This window comes from Gymnoscopelus braueri (assembly GCF_963280865.1).
Source record: "Gymnoscopelus braueri genome assembly, chromosome: 6".
NCBI classification, from domain to species: Eukaryota; Metazoa; Chordata; class Actinopteri; order Myctophiformes; family Myctophidae; genus Gymnoscopelus; species Gymnoscopelus braueri.
The window spans coordinates 5089290-5114100 of NC_137607.1; the positions used below are offsets into that span (position 1 = coordinate 5089290).

Here is a 24811-nt window from a genome sequence, read left to right on the forward strand (position 1 = left end):
TTATAAGCTACTTTGGGGTTATTTCCCCGTAAAGTTGCTTGTAAATATTGGTAGTTGCGGCCTGCGGGTTGCTGTTTTAGGGGCTTTTTGCTAAAGTTTAGCTGATTATTTGGGCTTGTTTCCTATGGTTTAATAACCAGTGGTTCTTAAACATTTTCATGTCAAGGACCCTCGAATTAAAATACAATATGTTGTGCCAGCTAGGGACCCCTGTCACCCCCATACACGATTTGTGTTGTTAAAATGTTTCAAATAATAAAAAAAAATTACCTGTTTTTTTCTCCGAGTTTATGTTTTTCTTTTTTTAAGTGTTTAGGTCGGATTTATTTTTCAAATAGCCGTCGCTTCTTTTCGTAGACCTGCTTGCTTATTTCTCTCGCACGATCTGGCAACACTGACCGGGAAGTGCATTGCATCGTTGAGGTACGATAGAGCTAACGTTAAACTGTGCAGATTGTTTTTTAATGTAAATTAATTAATTCTGCTAAACATGGCTTTACTGCAAACACTGAAGTCCTTTGTCAACGAGCGTCTCTCCATGGCCGCTGAAGAGATCTTTGTGGTGGTTGAAAGGATTCTAACAGAATATGAGGATCAAGATTTCAGCTCCAAACAACAGATTGAGCAACAACAAAGAATCCTGGATGTGGTTTTAAAACCTGACATCAGATTACACAAAACAGGTTGGTTCAGTCAACTATAATGTAGCTTAATTCAGTGCTTCTCAAACCTTTTTCATGTCAAGGACCCCCAAATGCACACTTATTAGCCCGCGGACCCCCATTTGAAAATATATGCCAATTAAGGACCCCATAAGAGAAGATTTTTACTGCTCTAGCAGTGATTCTCAACCATTTTAATTTTAAGGACCCCCAGTTTGACATGCATTAGGCTACGGACCCCCATTTAATGGCATCTCTATCTCTGGGACCCCAATTTATATTATTATATCAATGTTAATTTAACTCTGAGAGTGTACAAATGGAACCAAATGGACCCTAACGGGTCCATTTGGTTCCATTTGTACACTCTCAGAGTTACAGACCCATAAGGGTCCATTTGGTTCCTATCCATCATTTAGCTGGGGACCCCCTGGAACCGCCTCAAATACACCTGGGGGTCCCCGGACCCCACTGTGAGAACCAATGCCCCAGATGACAGTGAAGTGACAATTGAATGCCTTTTAAGACCTTTTTAATACATCAAAAAAGAATAGAAAGAAATGAAAAAAAAAAAAAAATCCATTACTGCATCAAAAGTAATCAACAAACTATGCTATAAAAACTGATCAAACATTGGCCAAATTGTCAAATAATATAAGAAGGAGGCAAACATTGTGAAATGCTAGCTGTAGTATACAACCCTCGTAGACGTATTTATGATTCTGACGTCTTCAATCTACGAGAGTTGTAGGGTTCACGCTCCATGGAGACATGGACTTTCTGCACTATGCCCCTTAGACACTCCAAACATGTACAAATGTCAAATAAAGGTGCTTACCCCCAAGCCCCAAATGTTAACTGGGTCTACGGGGTAGTAGTTTAATGTAATAATCCATATCTTTCAATAAAGAAGTGTGTTAATGCCGAACGCCATTTTTTCACCCTCGTTTACTTCCTGTTTACATTTAGTGTAATTCCGGGTTTCACCGGATGCGCCCCGTCACTACCCGTCACTACCGCCCATTGGGAACTTCCGACAGAATCGGCCACAGACGGCATTAAAACACTTCTTTATTGAAAGATATGGATTATTACATTAAACTACTACCCCGTAGACCCAGTTAACATTTGGGGCTTGCGGGTAAGCACCTTTATTTGAAATTTGTACATGTTTGGAGTGTCTAAGGGGCATAGTGCAGAAAGTCAGAATCATAAATACGTCTACGAGGGTTGTATACTACAGCTAGTGAAATGCAAGCTCGAAAGGCATTGTGAGCTTGTAGATCTGCTATTTTCACAGTGGAACCGAGTCAAGTTAAATTCAATGCCTCAACTCCTACATTCCAAGTGCTTGTCAGGGTTGGGGGTCCCCAGTTCAAATATGATTATTTTGGGGGGTCACAGCCTGAAAAGTTTGAGAGGCTTTGTAAGCATGAAACCAGCATCTCTTTCCTGTGTTTTCATGCCCGGTGTGTGGAAGAAAGAACGTAATGGGGAGACTGTCCATCAAATTAGACATACTGTGTAAAAGTTGTCTCTTTTAAGGCTGTCTTTAAATGGATGACTAACATTGGCTGTACAGGAGATGTTGTGTGTTTTAAAAAATCTGAACATCACCAGACAACGGGCAGACAACTGATTACTTCAGCAATAAGTCTTCACTTGTCTCGGAGGCAGGCCTTGGATCAAGACTATCATAGATGTATTTTATCAATTATTTTAAAAGACATTTGCATATCTATGATACGAAAGTAAAAGTCAGACATAAAGTCATAAAATACATCTATAATAGTCTTGATCCAAGGCTAGGAGGCAGGCAGCAGACACAACACATTACTGTGTTGCCTGCAGTAACAAAGTCATTATTCAACTGCAATTGCATATCGTATCTCCAAGGTAGCAAACTACATGCAATAATTCTAGTTTTTATTTTGCTGTCTTTATTCGTATTGCACCTTTCATATGAAGCTGCAACATGTAACACCCAATATTTAACAAGCAGAACTAGGCATTTAATAAGGGTCAGGATTTTTGATACAGTGGGGTAAAGGCCTTTGCAGACAGGGTGCGATTTTTCACACGGAAAAAACGGACAATATATTTTTTTTAATGAACACATGGTTCTCAATGACCTCATGCACACGGCTCCAAATTTACCGTGCGGCGATGCGATGCGGTTTTTTTTCTCCAATCGAACCCATTTCGATTCGTGCGTCTTTTCGCATGCGGTAAAAACTGATTGACTAATCGCACCCTGTCTGCAAAGGCCTTGACTTGGGTTGCTGCTGGCTATGATCATGACATGATTTTAGTTGACAATTACTTGTCAAATAAGTTTAGCGGCAGCTCGTTTATTTTTGTAGAATCACCTGGCGTGACCAGGTGATTCTATAATAATTGTTGACAGGTCTACCGTTACTACTAGAGATGTAACGATACCATTTTTTCCTTCCCGATACCGATTCCCATAACTTGCGTATCGGTCAATACCGAGTACCGATCCGATACCAGTGTGTAATTAAAAAAAAAATCTAGGACAGTGCTTCTCAAAGTGGGGTCCAGGGACCCTCAGGGTTCTTTGAGGGGGTTCAAAATAGACCCTTACAGGTCTGTAACTCTGAGAGTGTACACATTTCCAACATTTTGTTCCAACAATGTTGTTTCCAATAAAACTACTTATGCTGAATGCTGAGGTAGTGGATTCAGACGTTATTATTATTTTCACCCCCTTTTTCTCCCCAATTCAGTCGTTATGCCAACTGATTCCTCCCCCACACACATTTCACATTTCTGTGATGTCACTGCTGTTGTATCCTACTGACTCGCCTACCCGTGAGGAGCCCCTACCGGGAGGAAGTAGACGTAGAGCCTTTTGTCCTACTCCTCCCGCCCGACGCTCCCTGCTGACAGGTGCCGCCCCAGCCCGTAGGATTACGTGCGGTGACAATTATCACCCTCCCTCCGCCTGGCTTCCCTCCCCCCCACGGGCCAATTGTGTTCGTGTAAACCAGTGGTTCTCAACCAGTGGTCCGGGGACCACCAGTGGTCCTTGAGGGGGTGCCAGGGGGTCCCCAGCCAAATTGATAGTTAGGAACGAAATGGACCCTTATGTGTCTGTAACTCCGACAGTGTACAAATGGAACCAAATGGACCCTCACGGGTCCATTTGGTTCCATTTGTACACTCTCAGAGTTAAATGAACACTGATGATGATGATACTACAGTGTAGATTGGGGCCCCCAAGAAATCAAAATGGTCGAGTCCCTGATATATCTTTTAAAATGGGGGTCCGTGGGCTAAAACGCGAAAAAGGTTGAAAACCACTGGTGTAAACGCTTGATAATAAAGCCACATGTACCACAGTGGATTCGAACCCACAACCTCCGTGGTGGTGGGCAGGAACTTTACCACTGTGCCACCCGAGCGCCCAACACATCACATTATTAAGCATAATTTATACTTAATACAACAGTGTCAGTGTTACAGATCCAACGCTCCTGTATTGTGAGCTTGTAGATCGGCTATATTCAGAGCTATATATAACTGATTCACTGCCAATCGCGTAGATCTACGTGAACTAAAAAATATATATTAATATTAATATTATTTTTTCAATTTGACCCAAAGACCAAGGAGATATGATTTTTCGAAGATCTAGACTCCTATCCACTTCCTTGTTAACTTAAAACTTAAAAATTCTGTATCTCGGCTCCTGAGTACTTTTTTTTTTCAATGAAAAACTCTGGCACTGGCTAAAAAAATATGAAAATACCTCTGGCAGTTAATGGGTTAAGACTGTGTTGCCACAGTCGTACAACAGAGCATAAACTGGGCCGTCATTACTGGACTGATTGGTTGCAGCTGGGGAGCTACGCTATGCAGCCTGCGTGTTTTGAGTTCGCTAAACATTTAACCTACAAATTAGGAGGAAGAAGAGAAACAATCACTGTCCAAAAGCAGAAAGTTGACAAGGATATTTGACAAGTTTGCTGTCCATTCCTGCGTTCATCCTACCTGGTTGCTTCAATGTAAAGCTGTGTTGTGTTCTGCTATAAAGTAGGTGGGTGTTGGGGGGAGAGTGAGGGAGAGAGGGCTCTAGTCAAGTTCTAGTGTTTATATATAGATATGTCGTGTTGTGTTTATAGCAAACTAAAGACGGTTGCTTCCCCACTCAACGCAATTGCCCGTCGGGCAAACCTGCAAGCAAACTCCAAACGTTTTATTTACTTGCCACGGGCAGTCAGGCAACCGCTTGTGTGTGTGTGTGTGTGTGTGTGTGTGTGTGTGTGTGTGTGTGTGTGTGTGTGTGTGTGTGTGTGTGTGTGTGTGTGTGTGTGTGTGTGTGTGTGTGTGTGTGTGTGTGTGTGTGTGTGTGTGTGTGTGTGTGTGTGTGTGGGACAACTTCTGCAAAGTTGGTGAAGCATTTGTAAATGTCATGTACAGTCTCCTCATAGAGCTTGCCAGTTCATGAGGTAACATGTTATGTACGTGTGTTCACCTTTATGAATAATAATGCGTTTCAGTAGAGGTGCACTGAGCAATCGGCCGCCGATCAAAATCGGCCAGTATTTGGGTGATCGGCCAAAGTTTTTTGACACAAGTCATAAATTACGTTTTTATGCCAGGTTTGTGTCAAATATATAAGCATGAAGGCTGGAAGGCAGGTTTATTTAGTTTATTTCGGCCATTAGCCATGTAAGAATATGACATACAACAACACTAACACGAAACAGCACAAAACTGCTAGACCGAAGCGTTAAGCATATAAGCGAATTATATGGAAGTGTATAAACACTGGACATTGTTACAAAACAAATCGATCAGTAAGAGAATCAATCTGATCCATTCAGAAAGCACCTTAAGTTGCTATATGCTGACATTACATCATATCTCCTTCTACAGTAGATCTCCCACTGTCTCCTGTGTATGAAGATGTTTCACTGGACCTGCAGGAGAGGAGCTCCAGTCTGGTCCAGGAGGAACCAGAGCCTTCACAGATGAAAGAGCAACAGGAGGAGCTACTTAAAACACCTGAGGAGGGTGATTCCTCAACATTGACATTACTAGCAGTGAAACAGGAAGATGATGATGAAAACGGATGGCCTGTAGTAGCCAGCACCTCAAATGAACATGTGAAAACACAAGCAGATGTAGAGGACTGTGGAGCATCACAACCAAATTGTGATGTCCAGCTTCTCTATTCACACTGTTCTGAATATGACACTGAAGATAGTGATGAGTGGGGGGAGACCAGGAAAGATCAGTCAGCTTTAAACAAACTGGAATCACACAAGACACAAAATGTGGCAGGACAAACATTGTCTTTGAGCAACAAGCTGTCCCAAGTCCTGGAATTTCCAAAACACACTCTATCCATGAGTACAGATTATGGAAAAGGCTATATTCAAAATTTGAACACACAAATGACTCATACAGAGGAAATGCCGTTTAATTGTGCAGTTTGTGGCAAATGTTTTAGTTTAAGGTCTGGCCTAAAGAGACACATGGTGATTCATACAGGGGAAAAACCCTTTAAATGCACATATTGTGGCAAAGGCTTTAATCGAAGGGGAAATATGAACACACACTTGATGACGCACACAGCGGAAAAGCCATTTATTTGTATGTATTGTGGCAAAGGTTTTAATATAAAGGGAAATTTGAATAAGCATATGATGACGCATACAGGGGAAAAGCCCTTAACTTGTGCATATTGTGGCAAAGGCTTTAGTGAAATGGGTAACTTGAAAAGACACACCAAGACACATACAGGGGAAAAGCCCTTTAATTGTACAGATTGTGGCAAAGGCTTTGCTGAAATGCTTGACCTGAAAAGACACATGAGGACTCATACAGGGGAAAAGCCTTTTGTTTGTACAGATTGTGGTAAAGCCTTTAGTATAAAGGGAAATTTGAACAAACACATGATGACTCATACAGGAGAAAAGCCCTTTAAATGTACAGATTGTGGCAAAGGCTTTATCCAAATGGTTGACCTAAAAAGACACTTGAGGACGCATACAGGGGGAAAACCCTATAGTTGTACCATTTGTGGAAAATGCTTTGATCAACCGAATGTGCTGAATACACACATGATGATTCATACAGGAGAAAACCCATTTGAAGGGGCTGTAAGTGATATGTATTGTTAAAATAAATATCACTCTGTCTCTTCAGCTCAACTTAAAGAATACAGGATAAACAATTGAAATTGGATGTGACTAAAATAAATATTTATACTGTAACACTAGAACATTTAAACTGATAAATAGGTTCTCTTGGATAAAATTGCTGCTTAGAAAGACCTGTCCTATGATTACAGTTTGTTTTGAGAAGTTTCATTTATGCAGAGTGCCACAAATGAACAGAAGATAAGTCTTACTAACCCACCCGTACCACAAAGTGTACTGGAATTAACTTGGGAGAATTTAAAAGAGAATGAGAAAAGACATTTATTATTCCTGTGCCTCAGAACAGCTTGGTCAGTAGAAACTACCAGTGATGTCACTCAGACTTGGTACTAGATACTACACAGTTATTGTGCCTATTCACCACATGGTACCATGGTAGCTTAACTCCACTTGGCTTTTTGTTGGACCGTCCTAGACCTCCAATTACAGATTTCTGACCAATAGTGAACAATTTTATGCAAATGCACAAATAACATGATAGATTACAAACATTAAGTATATATACTGTATGAAAATAATATTTATCTTATACAATGAACAACTTGCTCTCAACACATTGCTTGTAAATTGGTTATAAAAAAAAAAGTTAAAGTGAAGTTTGAAAGTGGTTGAAAATCAGGACACATCTGCTGCATTATTGCTCAGTTTATGAAACACAGGATAAGATGTAGATTTCCTTTGTATAGGCACATACATGAGAGTGTTGAGAGAGTGATGAATGGTGGATGTAATGGAACTAGGGTTAGGTTGTAATTTGGGACGCATCATCAGTAGTGTTCCCTTGGTTCTTAGGGTGTTTCGGCCTCGACACTATATACACCCTCGCCAAAGGTGGCCAGCAACAGGGTGATCAGCCCTGAGCTTGCGTCATGAGTCGCCTTCCTATTGAATGGCAGGCTTCTCATGGGACTATGCATGGCAGGGGCCGACAAAACCTCTGCACCCCATCACCTCCACTGGGCGGACCTCAGCGTTCCAGCCGCGATGTTGTGCTTCAGCAGCAAGCTGGGCATAGCGAAGGTGTTTTTGCTCATAAGCCTCATCCACTGAGTCCATGATGAACACCTTTTTTTAGAGAAGGGGACCAGAGCACCAAGTCAGGTCTCAGAGTGGTTGTAGCGATCTCTGGAGGAAACGTGATCTTCCATCACGGGCTAAGCGTAGCTGTCCTCGCTCATACCAATGTCTTCAGAAAAGTCAAACAATGTCTGATATATCAGGCTGTAAAACAAAATAAATGGCACCAAAACTTAGAAGAGTGGACATGGTACAATAAAAGCTCACCAAAATGTCAATTGGGGGAAGGAATTAGAAAAAAACATGTTTATAAAAGTTAATGTGATTGAAGACTGTGAATAAAGTTTTTTAAAACATATCTAAGACTTGTTCCCTGTTTATTGTGTATCAACTATTCATTCCATCTGTCATCATATAACTGGTCATTTCAAGATTGTAACATTTAACCAAGTAGCCTTACAACATATGTTACAGCATGATACTTGGGATTGAAAATTGTCTCATGTTCGGGTAGAAACCTCATATATCTGTCGGGCAGACACCAGCTAACTCCAAAATGTTCATTTTACAGGAAATGACAAATACAAAACAAAAAGGGAGTTAGGAGGTTTTGTTCATCATTGATAAGAACAGCTGAATGGACCTCTAAGCTCACAATGAGGTTGGAGGTCAAAAGGGGTGGAGCCTGGAGTCAGAAAAAAAAAACTAACTCCACCCCCCTTTGGTGAACTTAGCAGAAAGTTTGATGATCATATAGACCCCCTAACAGACGACGTCACACTGATAAGAACCAGTATGCGTGCAACCAGTATGCGCTAAATGAAACCCATTCTATCAGGTCTGGCTAGCCAACACACAAGAGGGGGTTGGGGTGTGCTGAAACCACAAACCAGCGCACCCCGAAACAGCAGGTTGAGAATTGATTGCGTGAAACAATCACCTGTGCGTCCAGTCTCAATGTTAGTAAACAAATAATTGGTCTATGGCGTTAGCTGGTGTTGTCAAAATATATTGAACCATACTTTTCATTGGTTCAATATATTGTTTTAATCAACACACCGACGTAAAGGGTGTTCAATAGATTTGGCTGGTTTCTGCACGACAGCAACGATATCCAAAATGTACTTTTCAGGATTACAATTCAAATATCATAAGTAGCAGATCTACAAGCTTAAAGCGTGACACTTTGTGCCACGTCTATTACTTTTGATGCTTTTGTACACAAAGCACAAACTAGATATGCAATGCTAAAACCAGTGCAGGACGGGCCGTACATACACTTCATATGTTGTACTTTACAATATCAATATGATATTTTTATATAATACAGTGAAGTATCTGTTACTAATACTGCACAGTAGTAGTTCTAATAATTTAGAAAGCTGAATATAAAATACTTCAAATAGGCTATGTCAGAAATGTATCTAGTGTTTCACACAAGTTACTATGGTTCATTGTTGGGTGTGTGGGACTTTTGTCATTGATTGGTCTATCTTTACCATTCACATGTAATTCAGTCAGTAAAGAAGTGCATAATGATAGTGGCTCGTTGTCATTTAAGGTGAGGCATTGTCATTGTTTTGTCTGTAAGGAACACTAGTGTGTAACGATGATGGTTCATTGCATTGGTCATTGCTTGGTCTATACAGTAGGTTTACCATTGACATGTAATTCAGTCATCATTGTAGTCCAATTGCCCTGCCAGTCATTAAAAGGTGCGAATGTCAAGAATGTTATCAATATGCATGAAGCCCTCACACACTGTTGCACGACAAACAAGTATCTACCATTTAACATTGTAATATCTTGAAATGAAATCCTACATTGAAAGTGCCTTGAGTTTAGCCCATATGCTCACAGTCATTTAGAAGTATCTTGGACAATATTCAAGCAATTGTTTATCTATTAAATGATCCAGTGCAGTCCAGCTCAAACTTCAGGCCTTTGCAGACAGGGTGCGATTTTTCGCACCCTGTCTGCAAAGGCCTTTAATCGTGTGATTTCTACAAATCCATGATAATGTCCATCCGGTGAAGAGAAGAGCTCACAAATCAACACAGACCAGCAGGGCTGAACAGACCCCTCTTTCTACTTAGCTGCAAACATTAAAACATAGTCTATGCATCAAGCCACTGAAAGAGAGAACACATAATACATGTTGATTAATGTTACAATGTAGCCTACGTATTAGACGAGACAACAAACACATTTTGCAACTTGTAACCATTCCAAACATATTCTCTTTGAGTGAAAGGGGTAAATATGCTGTAATCTGTAGCTTATTTTAGGTAGTCGTTTAACCCAGTGGTTCCCAAAGTGCATTGAGTTTAGCCCAGTGGTTCCAGGGTCCACCAGGGGTCCTTCATGGGGTTCCAGCAAAATAGGATAAAAATCTGTTTAACCACTTGAACCCTACATGCATCGGATATTTGAACATAGCTGATCTACAAGCTCACATTGCGCTGCAAAGTGTAGCCTGCAGATCTGCTTGTACATCTGCTATTTTCAACATGTTTTTGTTGAAATCACAACTCTTGTATGGGGGTCCCTGACACCAATATTTTCAGCTGGGAGTGAAAATGCATATTAATTTGGGGGTCCTTGCCTTGAGAATCACAGCAGAATCACAGCAGACTATAACAAACTTGAACCAATGACTTGAAAACACGTCGGAGAAACAGAGTTTGAATGAAACAAGCTCAAATGAACAACTTCATTTGAAAGAACTTAATTCAATCTCCAATATATGTGTTTTTTTAATTGATTGATTCAGTGTTGAATTCATTCATTAAATCTAGAGACATATGTTGTACTTGGTTTAACTAGGGAGTGGATTCAGTGAGGCGAAGGGTTAAGTGGGGGCAGGCAACCAACCAGTTTCTGTCTATTGATGCCCCACCCCCTACCCCCTCTCCGATTGGGCCATCAGGCACCCTCTGTGAGTATTTAGCAACAGGGCTTTTGCAGTCTGGTGTCACTTTAATCTGTGTTCTTGTCAAGAGCTGAACTTTCTCTCTTCTGGACTTGGTGAAGTAATCAGGTATGTGGTTTGTGCTTTCAGAATTCTTGTGTCTTGATTTGGGTACAGTCAACTAACAATTGTCTGGTTTCCATCTACTGTGCACAGTTACTATGGGCATAATTGAAAGTTGAGTAGGAAGATTGGTTGAGTAGTGAGAGACAAGTAAAATACTAGTGATATCATCTCAAATGAAAAACATTTATATTATGAATGAACGAAATGCCCAATTTTGGCAGAAATGCAACAAAGTGTGTTGTCTTGTTTAATATTTAAGTGTGTTGTTTTCCCACGTTAATCAGACATTTCCCACTTTCTCTGCAATATTCTAACGTTGCAACATGTTGTCTTATCATAAGCCTTTGGTCTGAACTAGGCTTCAGTTTCAGCTAAGTTTCAAACAAATTCAAAGTCACTCATAATGCTAACACTGTCCTCTACTTTTCCTCTACTAGAACTCTTGCTGTGAATTTGCAACACTGGTCACTCATGGCCATGTCAGCATCAGGGAACATTCCAAAGGAGGGAGTGCTACAAGCAGACAAACTGGCCTCCCTTTTGATCCAGCAGGAAAAGGAGCTCACCTGTCCTGTGTGCAGGGACATCTTCAAACATCCTGTTCTCCTGTCGTGTAGCCACAGTTTCTGCAAAGCCTGTCTGCAGCAATGGTGGTCAGTAAAACCAACTATGGAATGTCCCGTTTGCAAAGCATGCTCCTCACAGGACAAACCTCCTATCAACTTGGCGTTGAAGAACCTGTGTGAGAACTTCTTAGAGGAGAGCAGGTCTGCGTGGTGTGAGGTTCTCTGCACTCGGCATGGCGAGGATTTCAAGCTCTTCTGTCTGAACGATGAACAGTTGGCATGTCTTGTGTGTCGGGATTCCGAAAAACACGATGGACATAAGTTCATACCCATCAACGAAGCTGCACAATGTCGCAAAGTTTACCTCCAGGACGCACTGAAGTACTTCCAGGAGAAACTGAGGGACTTTACTGAAGTTAAAGCAAACTATGATAAAACGGCAGAACACATTGGAGTCCAGGCCTGGAACACGGAGAAGCATATTAAGAAACAGTTTAAGAAGCTTCGGCTGTTCCTACAACAGGAAGAGAAGGTCAGGATTAACGCACTGAGAGATGAAGGCAGGCAGAAGAGGCGGATTATGATGGTGAAGATCGAGGCGCTGAGAATAGAGATGACCATTCTCTCCAACATCATCAGAGATGTCGAGGCAGATGACGTCACCTTCCTGCAGAACTATAAGACCATGGTGGAAAGAGTCCAGCGCACACCGCCAGATCCACAGCCAGTCTCAGGAGCACTGATAGATGAGGCTAAACACCTGGGCAACCTGGCCTTCAGCGTCTGGGACAAGATGAAGAACATTGTCACCTACACTCCTGTGATCCTGGATCCCAACACTGCCAATTCTGAACTCATCCTGTCTGATGATCTGACCAGTGTGACGTGCGATGAGGATTTTACGCTCCCTGACAACCCAGAGAGGTTCGATAGCTGGGACATTGTCCTGGCTTCTGAGGGCTTTAACTCAGGCACTCACAGCTGGGATGTTGATGTTGGAGACAATATATTCTGGGAACTGGGTGTGTTAGAAGAGTCTTTCCAGAGGAAGGGAGTACAGGCATACACACAGGGTAAACACTGGAGAATAAGGTTTGTTAATGGTAGATATACAGCATTGTCCTCACCAGGGTCAGGGACTGACATTTCACTGAACCAGAGACCCTGGAAGATCAGAGTCCAGCTGGATTGGAACAAAGGAGAGCTGTCCTTCTCTGATCCAGAGTCTAACACGCACCTGCACACCTTCACTCACACTTTCACTGAGAGACTCTTTCCATTCATTCTAAATGGAGATGATGACGACATCGCCTCTCTGAAGGTGTTACCTAAGAAGGTGTGTGTTACTCTGGAACACCACGGTTAGATGTAGAAGACAATTAGCACGGATAACAATTAGCAAGTTTTAGATAGGAGCATATCTACACAACACGTCACCAAAAATGTCCACAGTGTTGCTTTTAAGTTTCAGGGGATTTGAATATGTTGTAATGACTTCGTCAATGTGCACATATTATAAGGTTTGTTTACTTTGTGTGAGTACTGTAACGTACACCACATACTATGAATACATACATGAATAATGTGTGTGAGGTATTTTATTTCACTTGGGGATCTTCTACCACAAAACGTGAATTCTGACCATCCAGTGTTTTTGATTTTTTTGGTTGGCTGGATATTTCTCTAATTATTTTTTTATATCTTCTACCAGGTAGAAGGTATTATTTTATTTCATGTTTTATTGTATTATATTTTTTACTGTTGATAGTTGTTTATAATAATGTCAGGGGATGGTTGACATTTATTGTCCTGGACAACATCAACTACCTGTAACAGCTAGACTTTCTATTTCATTTACTTGACTTTTGTAATAAACATTCAAAGATAAGAGGTGGTGTGTGGTTTATTGGAGTACTGTTAATCACATGACAGACCCGTTGGAAGGCAATAACAACAATGTATGTTAGTTCACATAGCATGTTTGACCGATGAAACAAGATGCTGTGGTATGCAATCACATCCTATAAACTAAACTTCACCAACACCAGTTTCAATTGTTCTGAAGGAATTTGGAGCAATTGTGTGCAAATAAAGTTTCTACGTTTCTATAGTGACTTGATTGGCCTATCATCACTGGAGGAGAGAGAGACTTGTTCACACATGAGTAGCACATGAATAGAGTTGTTTGTTTACATGTAAACAAGGCAGGACATGCAGAATGGACAGCAGTGACCTGTACACACAAAAGATGGAATGAGGTTTAAATGTTACTTTTCAAAGTCAGAGGTAGTTAACTATTTATGTATTCTGTATGTATAGAACAAAATAGCAGATCTACAAGCTTGTTTTAATGGCCAAAGTGTAATGGTTGAAGTGGTTACAGAGATGCTTTCCTGGTTTTAACAGGTTAAAACACTCATAATAAACTAGAAACATGTGCTCCAAGGAGCACAGATTCTCACCAGGACAGGTTGCCCACACAGGGCCCCAGACAGTCCAGCAGAGGGCAGCAGTGTGAACTTGACCTGCAGCAGTGACGCTAACCCACCAGTACTCTGGTTCTGCCAGGAACTGTGGATTTCTAGCCTGGCTCCAGACCATAGACTCACTGAGTGGACTTCCTCTTATAAATAATGACCTTTAAGGGCTTGATAAAATGTGTTGTGTGTAGTATTGTGCAATAATAACATGTCCATGGACCATGAGCCTCCCACTGTGTATTTATGCTGCAGTAGTTGTGTATATTATAATAATCATAACAGAGGTCCATGTCAACACATTCTTACTGAGCATCATACAATGCATATAGGCGTAGATTTAGCCAATGTTGATGGAATGGGGGCGGCAGTGGCTCAGGAGGTAGAGCGGCGCTTGGGGACCGGAAGGTTCCCAGTTCGATCCCGGGCTCCCCCAGAGTTAGTGTCGAAGTGTCCTTGAGCAAAACGCTGAACCCCTAATTGCCTTGCATGGTTTGCTCCGCCATCAGTGTATGAATGTGTGTGTGAATGGGTGAATGTAATGCACAATCATTGTAAAGTGCCTTGGATAAAGGCGCTATACAAATGCATTATTTACCAGGATGCATAGCAAGGGCTAAACACTTAGCCCATATCCCCACCCAACACAACAGTGGTCCCCTGGTTGATTTTTAGTCAGGGTGGTGGTCCCTGGTTCACAATCAGTTGAAACTCCCTGGATTAAATTGTCTGTTCAAAATGTACTGTACACGAGAGACCTCAGTTACTGTCAGAATGCGAGTGGAGTTCGACACAAAAGCAGGCGACTGGTGTGGTGGAAATCTGGCCAAATTCAAACTAGAGAATTCGGTGGCTAAGAGTTGACTTCAACACCATTCAAATAATACCGGTTGAGAATAACTCAGATACCCAACTCAGAGACACGACTCCATGACACAACTCTCAAGGAAGTGCTTTTTATTCAGTGCACTGAATCTAGATCCTATGTAAAGAGAGAGCTCAGGCAAACACTAACTTAAATACAGGAATATAGCACAGTCCCTCTGGCATGACAAAACTCCTCCTCGTTCTATCTGCAGGTGAATAACATTGGCTGACTGAGCCATGTGCAGTTGAAATATTGACGTGGCAGTCGGATACCATTGACTGATTGAATATTTTATTAGACAGAAATGCAAACAGCACGAGGTACAGTCAGACATTTGGGCTAAAAGGATAACAAAAAAAAGCTCTGGGGACTTGTTTCCATAAACTAACATTTCTAGCTAAGGTATTGCATCTCTCTGTGTCTTCTTCATACAGATAATAACATATAGGCTAACATTCCTAACTGTGGATTTTTGCACTTCTTCTGTGCTTTTGTTCAGAGTTTAGCATGAATCAACTTTCCAACTGTAGATATTTTACATGTGTTTGTGATCTCTGTCCAGGTACTGTTCTATAGTTATTAACTACTTAATACACTATAAATGGCTTCTCTTGTAACAGTTGGGTTCATTATCTTATACTTAATATATGCAAATGTAATACATCCCATGCACACCGTTTGTAAGGCAAGTAAGTATTTATGGGCAAATTCTAAGACAGCACTACTTTTCTACTTCAATTGGGTTTTGTAACACTTTGCGTTCATTCATGTGCTAAAAGAGTGTCAATAAGGAGAATAATTTGGATTATCAGACACACTTGGTTCCATTTGTCTGCTATCTTCAAAACGTCTTGAAAACATTTGGGAATATGTTTGAAAGATTTTAACACCACAAATCTTGTATGGTATTGTAATTGTAGAGGTATTTCAAGTCCAAACCTCTATTCAATGGTACAGGCCCAGCGTCCAGTCTCAATGTCCGTCCAGTCTCAAACAAATAATTTGTCTATGGAGTTAGCTGGTTTTGTCAAAGCGCTTTAATACTTTTCATTGGTTCAATATATTGTTTTAATCAACACACCGACGTAAAGGGTGTTCAATAGCACTGATTTATGGGGGGAAAAATGCAAAAGCGACAGCAACGATATCCAAAATTCACTTTTCAGGATTACAATTCAAATATCAAAAGTAGCAGATCTACAAGCTTAAAGTGTGACACTTTGTGCCACGTCTATTACTTTTGATGCTTTTGTACACAAAGCACAAACTAGATATGCCATGCTAAAACCAGTGCAGGACGCAGGACGGGCCGTTGTACTTTACATACACTTTATATGTTGTACTTTACAATATCAATATGATATTTATATATAATACAGTGAAGTATCTGTTACTAATACTGGACAGTAGTAGTTCTAATAATTTAGAAAGCTGAATATAAAATACTTCAAATAGGCTATGTCAGAAATGTAGCTAGTGTTTCACACACGTTACTATGGTTCATTGTTGGGTGCGTGTGGGACTTTTGTCATTGATTGGTCTATCTTTACCATTCACATGTAATTCAGTAAGTAAAGAAGTGCATAATGATAGTGGCTCGTTGTCATTTAAGGGGAGCCATTGTCATTGTTTTGTCTGTAAGGAACATTAGTGTGTAACGATGATGGTCCATTGCATCATTGGTCATTGCTTGGTCTATACAGTAGGTTTACCATTGAGATGTAATTCAGTCAATAGCTTATGTAAGAGCTCGTGGAGGGTCATCATTGTAGTCCAATTGCCCTGCCAGTCATTAAAAGGTGTGAATGTCAAGAATGTTATCAATGTGCATGAAGCCCTCACACACTGTTGCACAACAAACAATTATCTACCTTTTAACTTTGTAATATCTTGAAATGAAATCCTCCATTGAAAGTGCATTAAGTTTAGTCCATAATGCTCACAGTCATTTAGAACTATCTTGGTCAATAATCAAGCAATTTTTATCTATTAAATGAGTGCAGTCCAGCTCAAAGGTAATCTTGTGCTTTCTACAAATCCATGATAGTGTCCATCCGGTGAAGAGAAGAGCTCACAAATCAACACAGACCAGCAGGGCTGAACAGACCCCTCTTTCTTGGTTGCAAACATTAAAAAAGAGTCTATGCATCAAGCCACTATGAAAGAGAGAACATATAATACATATTGATTGATGTTACAATTCACGTAATAGACAAGAGAACATAAACACATTTTGCAACTTGCAACAACCATTCCAAACATATTCTCTTTGAGTGAAAGGGGTAAATATGATTTAAACAGAGCTGTAGCTTATTTTAGGTAGTAGTTTAACCCAGTGGTTCCAACGTGCATTGAGTTTAGCCCAGTGGCAACCCAGTGGTTGCAAAATGAGTTGTCTCGTCTAATATGTGAATTGTAACATTAATCAACATGTATTTTATGTCAGTAGTGGCTTGATGCATAGACAATTTTTTAATGTTTGCAACCAAGTAGAAAGAGGGGTCTGTTCAGCCAGGGGTCCTCCATGGGGTTCCAGCAAAATGTGTGAATGTAGGAATGTACATAGCTGCTTGTACATCTGTTATTTTCAACATGTTTTTGTTCATCACAAATCACAATCACAAATCTTGTATGGGGGTCCCTGGGACCCTGGCACAAATATTTTCAGATGGGGGTCGAAATGCATATTAATGTGGGGTCCTTGCCTTGAGAATCACTGGTTCAGCAGACTATAACAAACTTGAACCAATGACTTAACCTGAAAAAACGTAGGAGAAACAGAGTTTGAAAGTTATTTCAAACTTCATTTGAAAAAAACTTCAATCTATAGATGTTTTTTTTAATTGATTCATTAATTGTTGAATTCATAAAATCTAGAGAAATATGTTGGTTTAACTAGGGAGTGGATTCAGTGAGGTGAAGGGTTAAGTGGGGGCAGGCAACCAACCAGTTTCTGTCTATTGATGCCCTAGCCTGGTAAACCCTCCCTCCGGAAATCTCATTTGTCATTTGAAATCAAATGGAAATGAGATTTTCCGGAGGGAGGGGCTTTACCAGGCTATTGATGCCCCACCCCCCATCCCCTCTCTGATTGGGCCATCAGGCACCCTCTGTGAGTATTTAGCAACAGGGCTTTTGCTGTCTGGAGTCAATTCAAACTGTGTTGTCGTCAAGAGCTGAACTTCTCTCTTCTGGACTGGTGAAGTAATAGGTATGTAATTTGTGCTTTCAGAATTCTTGTGTCTTGATTTGACTCTGTGTGGGGGTACAGTCAACCAACAATTGTCTGGTTTCCATCTACTGTGCACAGTTCAGTTAATATGGGCATAATTTAAATGTCTTGTTTCATCTTTAAGTGTGGTGTTTTACAAGACAGCTGCCACTTCATCTGCAATATTCTAACGTTGCAACATGTTGTCTTATCATAAGCTTTTGGTCTGAACTAGGCTTCAGTTTCAGCTATGTTTCAAACAAATTGTGTGGAAGTTTCAAGGTATGAATCTAGATTCAGAATACTACAACAACTTGCGTCACTCCTACTCATAATACTAACTAACACTGTGCTCTACTTTCCTCTACTAGAACCCTTGCTGTGAATTTGCAACACTGCTGACTCACAGCCATGTCAGCATCAGGGAACATTCCAAAGGAGGGAGTGCTACAAGCAGACAAACTGACCTACCTTTTGACCCAGCAGGAAAAGGAGCTCACCTGTCCTGTGTGCAGTGACATCTTCAAACATCCTGTTCTCCTGTCGTGCAGCCACAGTTTCTGCAAAGCCTGTCTGCAGCAATGGTGGTCAGTAAAACCAACTATGGAATGTCCTGTTTGCAAAGCATGCTCCTCACAGGACAAACCTCCTATCAACTTGGCGTTGAAGAACCTGTGTGAGAACTTCTTAGAGGAGAGCAGGTCTGCGTGGTGTGAGGTTCTCTGCACTCGGCATGGCGAGGATTTCAAGCTCTTCTGTCTGAACGACGAACAGTTGGCATGTCTTGTGTGTCGGGATTCCGAAAAACACGATGGACATAAGTTCATACTCATCAACGAAGCTGCACAATGTCGCAAAGTCTACCTCCAGGACACACTGAAGTACTTCCAGGAGAAACTGAGGGACTTTACTGAAGTTAAAGCAAACTATGATAAAACGGCAGAACACATTGGAGTCCAGGCCTGGAACACGGAGAAGCATATTAAGAAACAGTTTAAGAAGCTTCGGCTGTTCCTACAACAGGAAGAGAAGGCCAGGATTAACGCACTGAGAGATGAAGGCAGGCAGAAGAGGCGGATTATGATGGTGAAGATCGAGGCGCTGAGAATAGAGATGACCATTCTCTCCAACATCATCAGAGATGTCAAGGCAGATGACATCACCTTCCTGCAGAACTATAAGACCACGGTGGAAAGAGTCCAGCACACACCGCCAGATCCACAGCCAGTCTCAGGAGCACTGATAGATGAGGCTAAACACCTGGGCAACCTGGCCTTCAGCGTCTGGGACAAGATGAAGAACATTGTCACCTACACTCCTGTGATCCTGGATCCCAACACTGCCAATTCTGAACTCATCCTGTCTGATGATCTGACCAGTGTGACGTGCGATGAGGATTTTACGCTCCCTGACAACCCAGAGAGGTTCGATAGCTGGGACATTGTCCTGGCTTCTGAGGGCTTTAACTCAGGCTATCACAGCTGGGATGTTGATGTTGGAGACAATATATTCTGGGAACTGGGTGTGTTAGAAGAGTCTTTCCAGAGGAAGGGAGTACAGGCATACACACAGGGTAAACACTGGAGAATAAGGTTTGTTAATGGTAGATATACAGCATTGTCCTCACCAGGGTCAGGGACTGACATTTCACTGAACCAGAGACCCTGGAAGATCAGAGTCCAGCTGGATTGGAACAAAGGAGAGCTGTCCTTCTCTGATCCAGAGTCTAACACGCACCTGCACACCTTCACTCACACTTTCACTGAGAGACTCTTCCCATTCATTTTAAATGGTGATGATGACGACATCGCCTCTCTGAAGGTGTTACCTAAGAAGGTGTGTGTTACTCTGGAACACCACAGTTAGATGTAGAAGACAATTAGCACGGATAACAATTAGCAAGTTTTAGATAGGAGCATATCTACACAACACGTCACCAAAAATGTCCACAGTGTTGCTTTTAAGTTTCAGGGGATTTGAATATGTTGTAATGACTTCGTCAATGTGCACATATTATAAGGTTTGTTTACTTTGTGTGAGTACTGTAACGTACACCACATACTATGAATACATACATGAATAATGTGTGTGAGGTATTTTATTTCACTTGGGGATCTTCTACCACAAAACGTGAATTCTGACCATCCAGTGTTTTTGATTTTTTTTGGTTGGCTGGATATTTCTCTAATTATTATTTTATATCTGCTACCAGGTAGAAGGTATTATTTTATTTCATGTTTTATTGTATTATATTTTTTACTGTTGATAGTTGTTTATAATAATGTCAGGGGATGGTTGACATTTATTGTCCTGGACAACATCAACTACCTGTAACTGCTAGACTTTCTATTTCATTTACTTGACTTTTGTAATAAACATTCAAAGATAAGAGGTGGTGTGTGGTTTATTGGAGTACTGTTAATCACATGACAGACCCGTTGGAAGGCAATAACAACAATGTATGTTAGTTCACATAGCATGTTTGACCGATGAAACAAGATGCTGTGGTATGCCATCACATCCTATAAACTAACACCAACACCAGTTTCAATTGTTCTGAAGGAATTTGGAGGTATATCCAGGACTAAAAGTAGTTATTACACATGAGAATATTACTACCAGATGATTTTGTTATAACACATTTGTTTAATAATAAGCAACTAGGTTAAAGAAATTGATGTCTCACTCAAAGTCCACTGTGCCTAACAAAAGACTAATCAGTTCTCACATTTACATTGAAATGTGTGATGAGTACATCACCTGATGAAGCTCCAAAGACTGAACTACTTTGATGAAGAGAACAGAGGGTGGTCACCAATGTAAATAGCATAAATCATGGGTTCCTCTCTTTTACTGATTCCCCAGACAAGCAAGACAGTTGCTGGAAGCCAAAAAGCAAGTTTGTAAGGAAATACATAAGATAAGTAAGATAAAATAGAGTTGAGTTGCAGTAATTTTCCATGACTGTGAAAAACCAAAGGTCACCAGGCTTAAGCATTTAGCCAAATGTAATTACCTAATGTCAATTAGTCTAATTATTAGGTTGTAACTTTTTCTAAAGTAGACTTAGGATGAGAAATAGTAAAATGTAAGATCCTTTAAAAAACTGTAAAATAGGTAAATAAGACTTTAGGTGGAAATATAATAGTATCTTGGGTTAAATATGATCACTCATTTAGTTTGTTTAGAGTTACAGAGAATGGTCAAATGTTTAACTGGATGAAGAAACATGACTTCTAAATATTAAATAATATCATTTGGTTTACTCTTCAAAAAGTATTTATAGGAATTAGGTGAATTAAACTTTGGTGATAAATAGTCATGAAAATGTAATTGGATATCATGCATAAAGTCTATTTTTAGTGTAATCATTTTAATTCTGTTTTATTTTATTATTCTGGGTTAACATAAACATATTTTTTATGCTGTTTGGACATTTCTTGAAGTACATGAATTGTGGAGTAATGTTTAAATTATGAGTTTCTATTTTAAAGTCATACCTTTGCAAAACAACTGTTGTGGTTTAAAGTTTTGTGCTAATTCATTTATTTGAAAAAACCCGCTGATGTGAGAGGTGGAGTCAGATGCAGTTTACCTGACAAAGTTATTGTCAGGATCTGCATTGCTTGTGTTGTTTTGAAAGTATGTTCCTGAATCTTATTTTGAAGTATGCTCTTGTGTTTCCTGTCTTCCATTGTGCTTGTTACCTGTCTTGTCTCACCTTCCCTGATTTATGGTTCATGTGTATCACCTGTGTCCTGTTTGCCCCAGCCAATCCCTGTGTTTATTGTCTGTTGAGTTCACCTGTGTCCTGTTATCCTCGTGTGTATTTAAGCCCTGTGTTTGGGCGTGTTGCTTTGTTGGATTATTGTGTTTGTATCCTGAGTTTCCAGTCTGTTCATGTTTTCAGTTGTCAATTAAACTCTGTCTTCCACTTCAAGTTTCTGACTTCCGTGCATTTGGGTCCTACTAGAAAAACGTCCTGACATAATAATCCAACCACTATTGGACCCAGCAGGAAGAGTTTTTGTTTAGTTTTTTGTTTTATTCAAGATGCCAGCAGTTTGGAGCAAGCTGCTAATGGACCTAGTGGGTCCAGGTCTGTCTGTGCACACACCTTTGACACTTGCCTGCACTCTGCCGTCTCCTGCCCATGCCATGCCCACCCAGGGGCCCCACGTTCCTCATCCTGAGCGTTATGGAGGTGATCCTGAGACCTGTGACTCTTTCATTGCCCAGTGTTCGGCAGTTTTTGAGGACCAGGCACCTGCCTTTTCCACTGAACATTCCCGCCTGACTTATGTGAGGTACATGCTCACAGGAGAGGCCCTGTCCTGGGCTATTGATGTGTGGGAGGAGGAAAGGGAGTTTTGCTCCTGTTACTACTCTTTCACAGCAGAGCTGAAGAGAGTTTTTGGTTCTCCAGTGCCCAGCGTTCAAGAGCCCGTGCTGCCCAGTACCACAGAGCCCGTGCTGCCCAGCGCCACAGAGCCCGTGCTGCCCAGCACCACAGAGCCCATGCTGCCCAGCATCACAGAGCCCGTGCTGCCCAGCACCACAGAGCCCATGCTGCCCAGCATCACAGAGCCCGTGCTGCCCAGCACCACAGAGCCCATGCTGCCCAGCATCACAGAGCCTGTGCTGCCCAGCACGCCGCTGCCCAGCACGCCGCCGCCCAGGTCGCCGCCGCCCTGCTCGCCGCCGCCCTGCACGCCGCCGCCCTGCTCGCCGCCGCCCTGCTCGCCGCCGCCCTGCACGCCGCAGCCCTGCTCGTCGCTGCCCTGCTCGCCGCAGCCCAGCACGCCGCAGCCCTGCTCGCCGCAGCCCTGCTCGCCGCTGCTGAGCTCACCGCCGGCCTGCTCACCGCCGCCCTGCTCGCCGCCGCCCAGCTCGTCGCCGCCCTGCTCGCCGCCGCCCTGCTCGCCGCAGCCCAGCACGCCGCAGCCCTGCTCGCCGCAGCCCTGCTCGCCGTTGCTGAGCTCGCCGCCGCCCTGCTCGCCGCCGCCCAGCTCGCCGCCACCCAGCTCGCCGCCCGGCCCTCTGCCGCCCTGCCGCCCGGCCGTCCGCCGCCCGGCACCCTGCCGTCCGGCTCTCCGCCGCCCGGCATCCTGCTGCCCGGCCCTCCGCCGCCCGGCCCCCCGCCGGCTGGCACCCTGCTGCCCGGCACCCTGCTGTCCGGCCCTCCGCCGCCCGGCACCTTGCTGCCCAGTGCTGCTGACACTCTGCTGCTTAGTACTGATGAACCCTCGTTGGCTGTCCCTACACCTGCCTGTTCCATGATGTTCCCTGATCCTGTCTGTCCTGACTCCGCACCTGTCTGTCCTGAGCCGACTCCAGCCCAAGACCCATTTGAGGGGTCTCGTTTGGTCGTGTTCAGGGGAATCCGTGGGTCCTCCAGAAGGGGGCGTGATCGCCATGGTTCCCGACACCCCCAACACTCCCTGTTGCCCAGCGCCCTGGAGTCCCCGCTGCCCAGCGCCTTGGAGTCCTTGCTGCCCGGTGTCCAGTGTGTCTCGCTACCCATCGTTCACAAGGCTCCACTGCTGCCCAGCGCTACAGTTACTCCGCCCCCAGTCTTGCCTGTGATCTTGTTGGCTGTTCCCGCCAACACCCTGCCTGTCTTGCCAGATACCTCGTTGGCTGTCCCCACCTGCGTCCTGTCTGAGTCCTCGTTGTCTGTCCCCGCCTGTGTCCTGTCTGTGTCCTTGTTGTCTGTCCCCGCCTGTGTCCAGCCTGTGTCCTCGTTGTCTGTCCCCGCCTGTGTCCAGCCTGTGTCCTCGTTGTCTGTCCCCGCTTGTGTCCCGTCTGTGTACTCGCCGGCTGCCCCCGCCTGTGTCCCACCTGTTTCCTTGTTGGTTGGCCTCGCCGACGTCTCGCCTGAACCCCCGTCGGCTGCCCCCACCGACGCCCTGCCAGAGACTTTGTCAGTGGACTATGCCGATGCCCGAGCAGATGTCCTGTCGGCTGTCCCTACTGACAGTCTGCCGGGACCCTTGTCCGTTTCCCCCACTGACACCCCCGTTGAACTTTCTGAACTGCCACTGGTTGTCACTGCTGAACCCAACTCAGCACTCCAGCCATTGGACCCTGGTCCCATACCCAAGTCGCCGGGTCTTGGGTCTGCACTCCAGTGGTTGGACCCCGGGCCTGCACTCCAGCAATTGGACCCCGGGCCGGCACTTCAGTTGCCGAGTTCTGGGCTTGCACTCCAGTCGCCGGACCCCGGGATGGCTGTTAAGCCACCTGACCCCTGTTCTGTCCCCCCAGTTTTTCAGCCTTGCACCCCTGTTTCTCAGAATGTCAGCCCCTTTGTTCCCCAGGTCTCTGTCCCTCAGTTTCCCCAGGCTACTCTCTCTCCCCGGCCCCCCTCTGCTACGCTCCGCTCTGGAATGTCCTGTCTTTTGGTGAAGCCAACCAGCCCGTTAGCCGCTCTCCCTTTCTGTTTGTCTGCCTGTCTCCCTCTCTGCTTGTCTGCTAGTTTGTCTGCAAGTCTTTTCGTCCGTCTGTCTACTCCCCAGTCCTTCAGTCTTCCCTCTGACTTGTTTTTCCGCCTGTTAATGTGTCAGTCCACTTGTTTTTCCACATGCCTGTCTGTCTGTCAATTGATTTGTTTGTCACTTGGTCTGTCTCAACTTGTGCCTATGTGTTTATCTATGTGCCTTTCTGCATGTCTGTCTGTGTGTCTGCCTGCCGACCTGCCTTTCTGTGTGATTCTGCTGGTATGTTTGTTCGTCCTTCTGTCGGTCTCAGTCAGTCTCGTTGGTTGTGTGTAGTCTCTGTCT

General features: G+C 43.0%; 3 protein-coding genes across 4 annotated transcripts; all 3 read left to right on the forward strand.

Annotated features, from left to right (window-relative positions):
- Window positions 1–275: 275 nt before the first annotated feature.
- LOC308086233 (uncharacterized protein) lies at window positions 276–8147 on the forward strand. Of its 2 annotated transcripts, none has more exons than XM_080429690.1 (2): window positions 276–683; window positions 5565–8147. In XM_080429690.1, exons 1-2 carry the CDS (start codon window positions 491–493, stop codon window positions 6812–6814), a joined length of 1443 nt encoding a protein of 480 aa, XP_080285816.1. In that variant the 5' UTR covers window positions 276–490; the 3' UTR covers window positions 6815–8147. The 2 variants fall into 2 exon arrangements, with proteins under 2 accessions (XP_080285816.1, XP_080285817.1); XM_080429691.1 differs by having other exon boundaries at window positions 5568–8147.
- A 3231-nt stretch (window positions 8148–11378) lies between these two features.
- Window positions 11379–12839, forward strand: LOC308086427 (zinc-binding protein A33-like; the record flags this gene model as incomplete). The annotated part of the gene is made up of 1 exon (XM_080429949.1): window positions 11379–12839. One exon carries the CDS (start codon window positions 11379–11381, stop codon window positions 12837–12839), a length of 1461 nt encoding a protein of 486 aa, XP_080286075.1.
- Window positions 12840–18440: 5601 nt separating this feature from the next.
- Window positions 18441–19895, forward strand: LOC308086428 (nuclear factor 7, ovary-like; the record flags this gene model as incomplete). The annotated part of the gene is made up of 2 exons (XM_080429950.1): window positions 18441–19240; window positions 19310–19895. The coding sequence occupies 2 exons, from the start codon at window positions 18441–18443 to the stop codon at window positions 19893–19895; spliced, it is 1386 nt and encodes a 461-aa protein (XP_080286076.1).
- Window positions 19896–24811: the final 4916 nt, after the last annotated feature.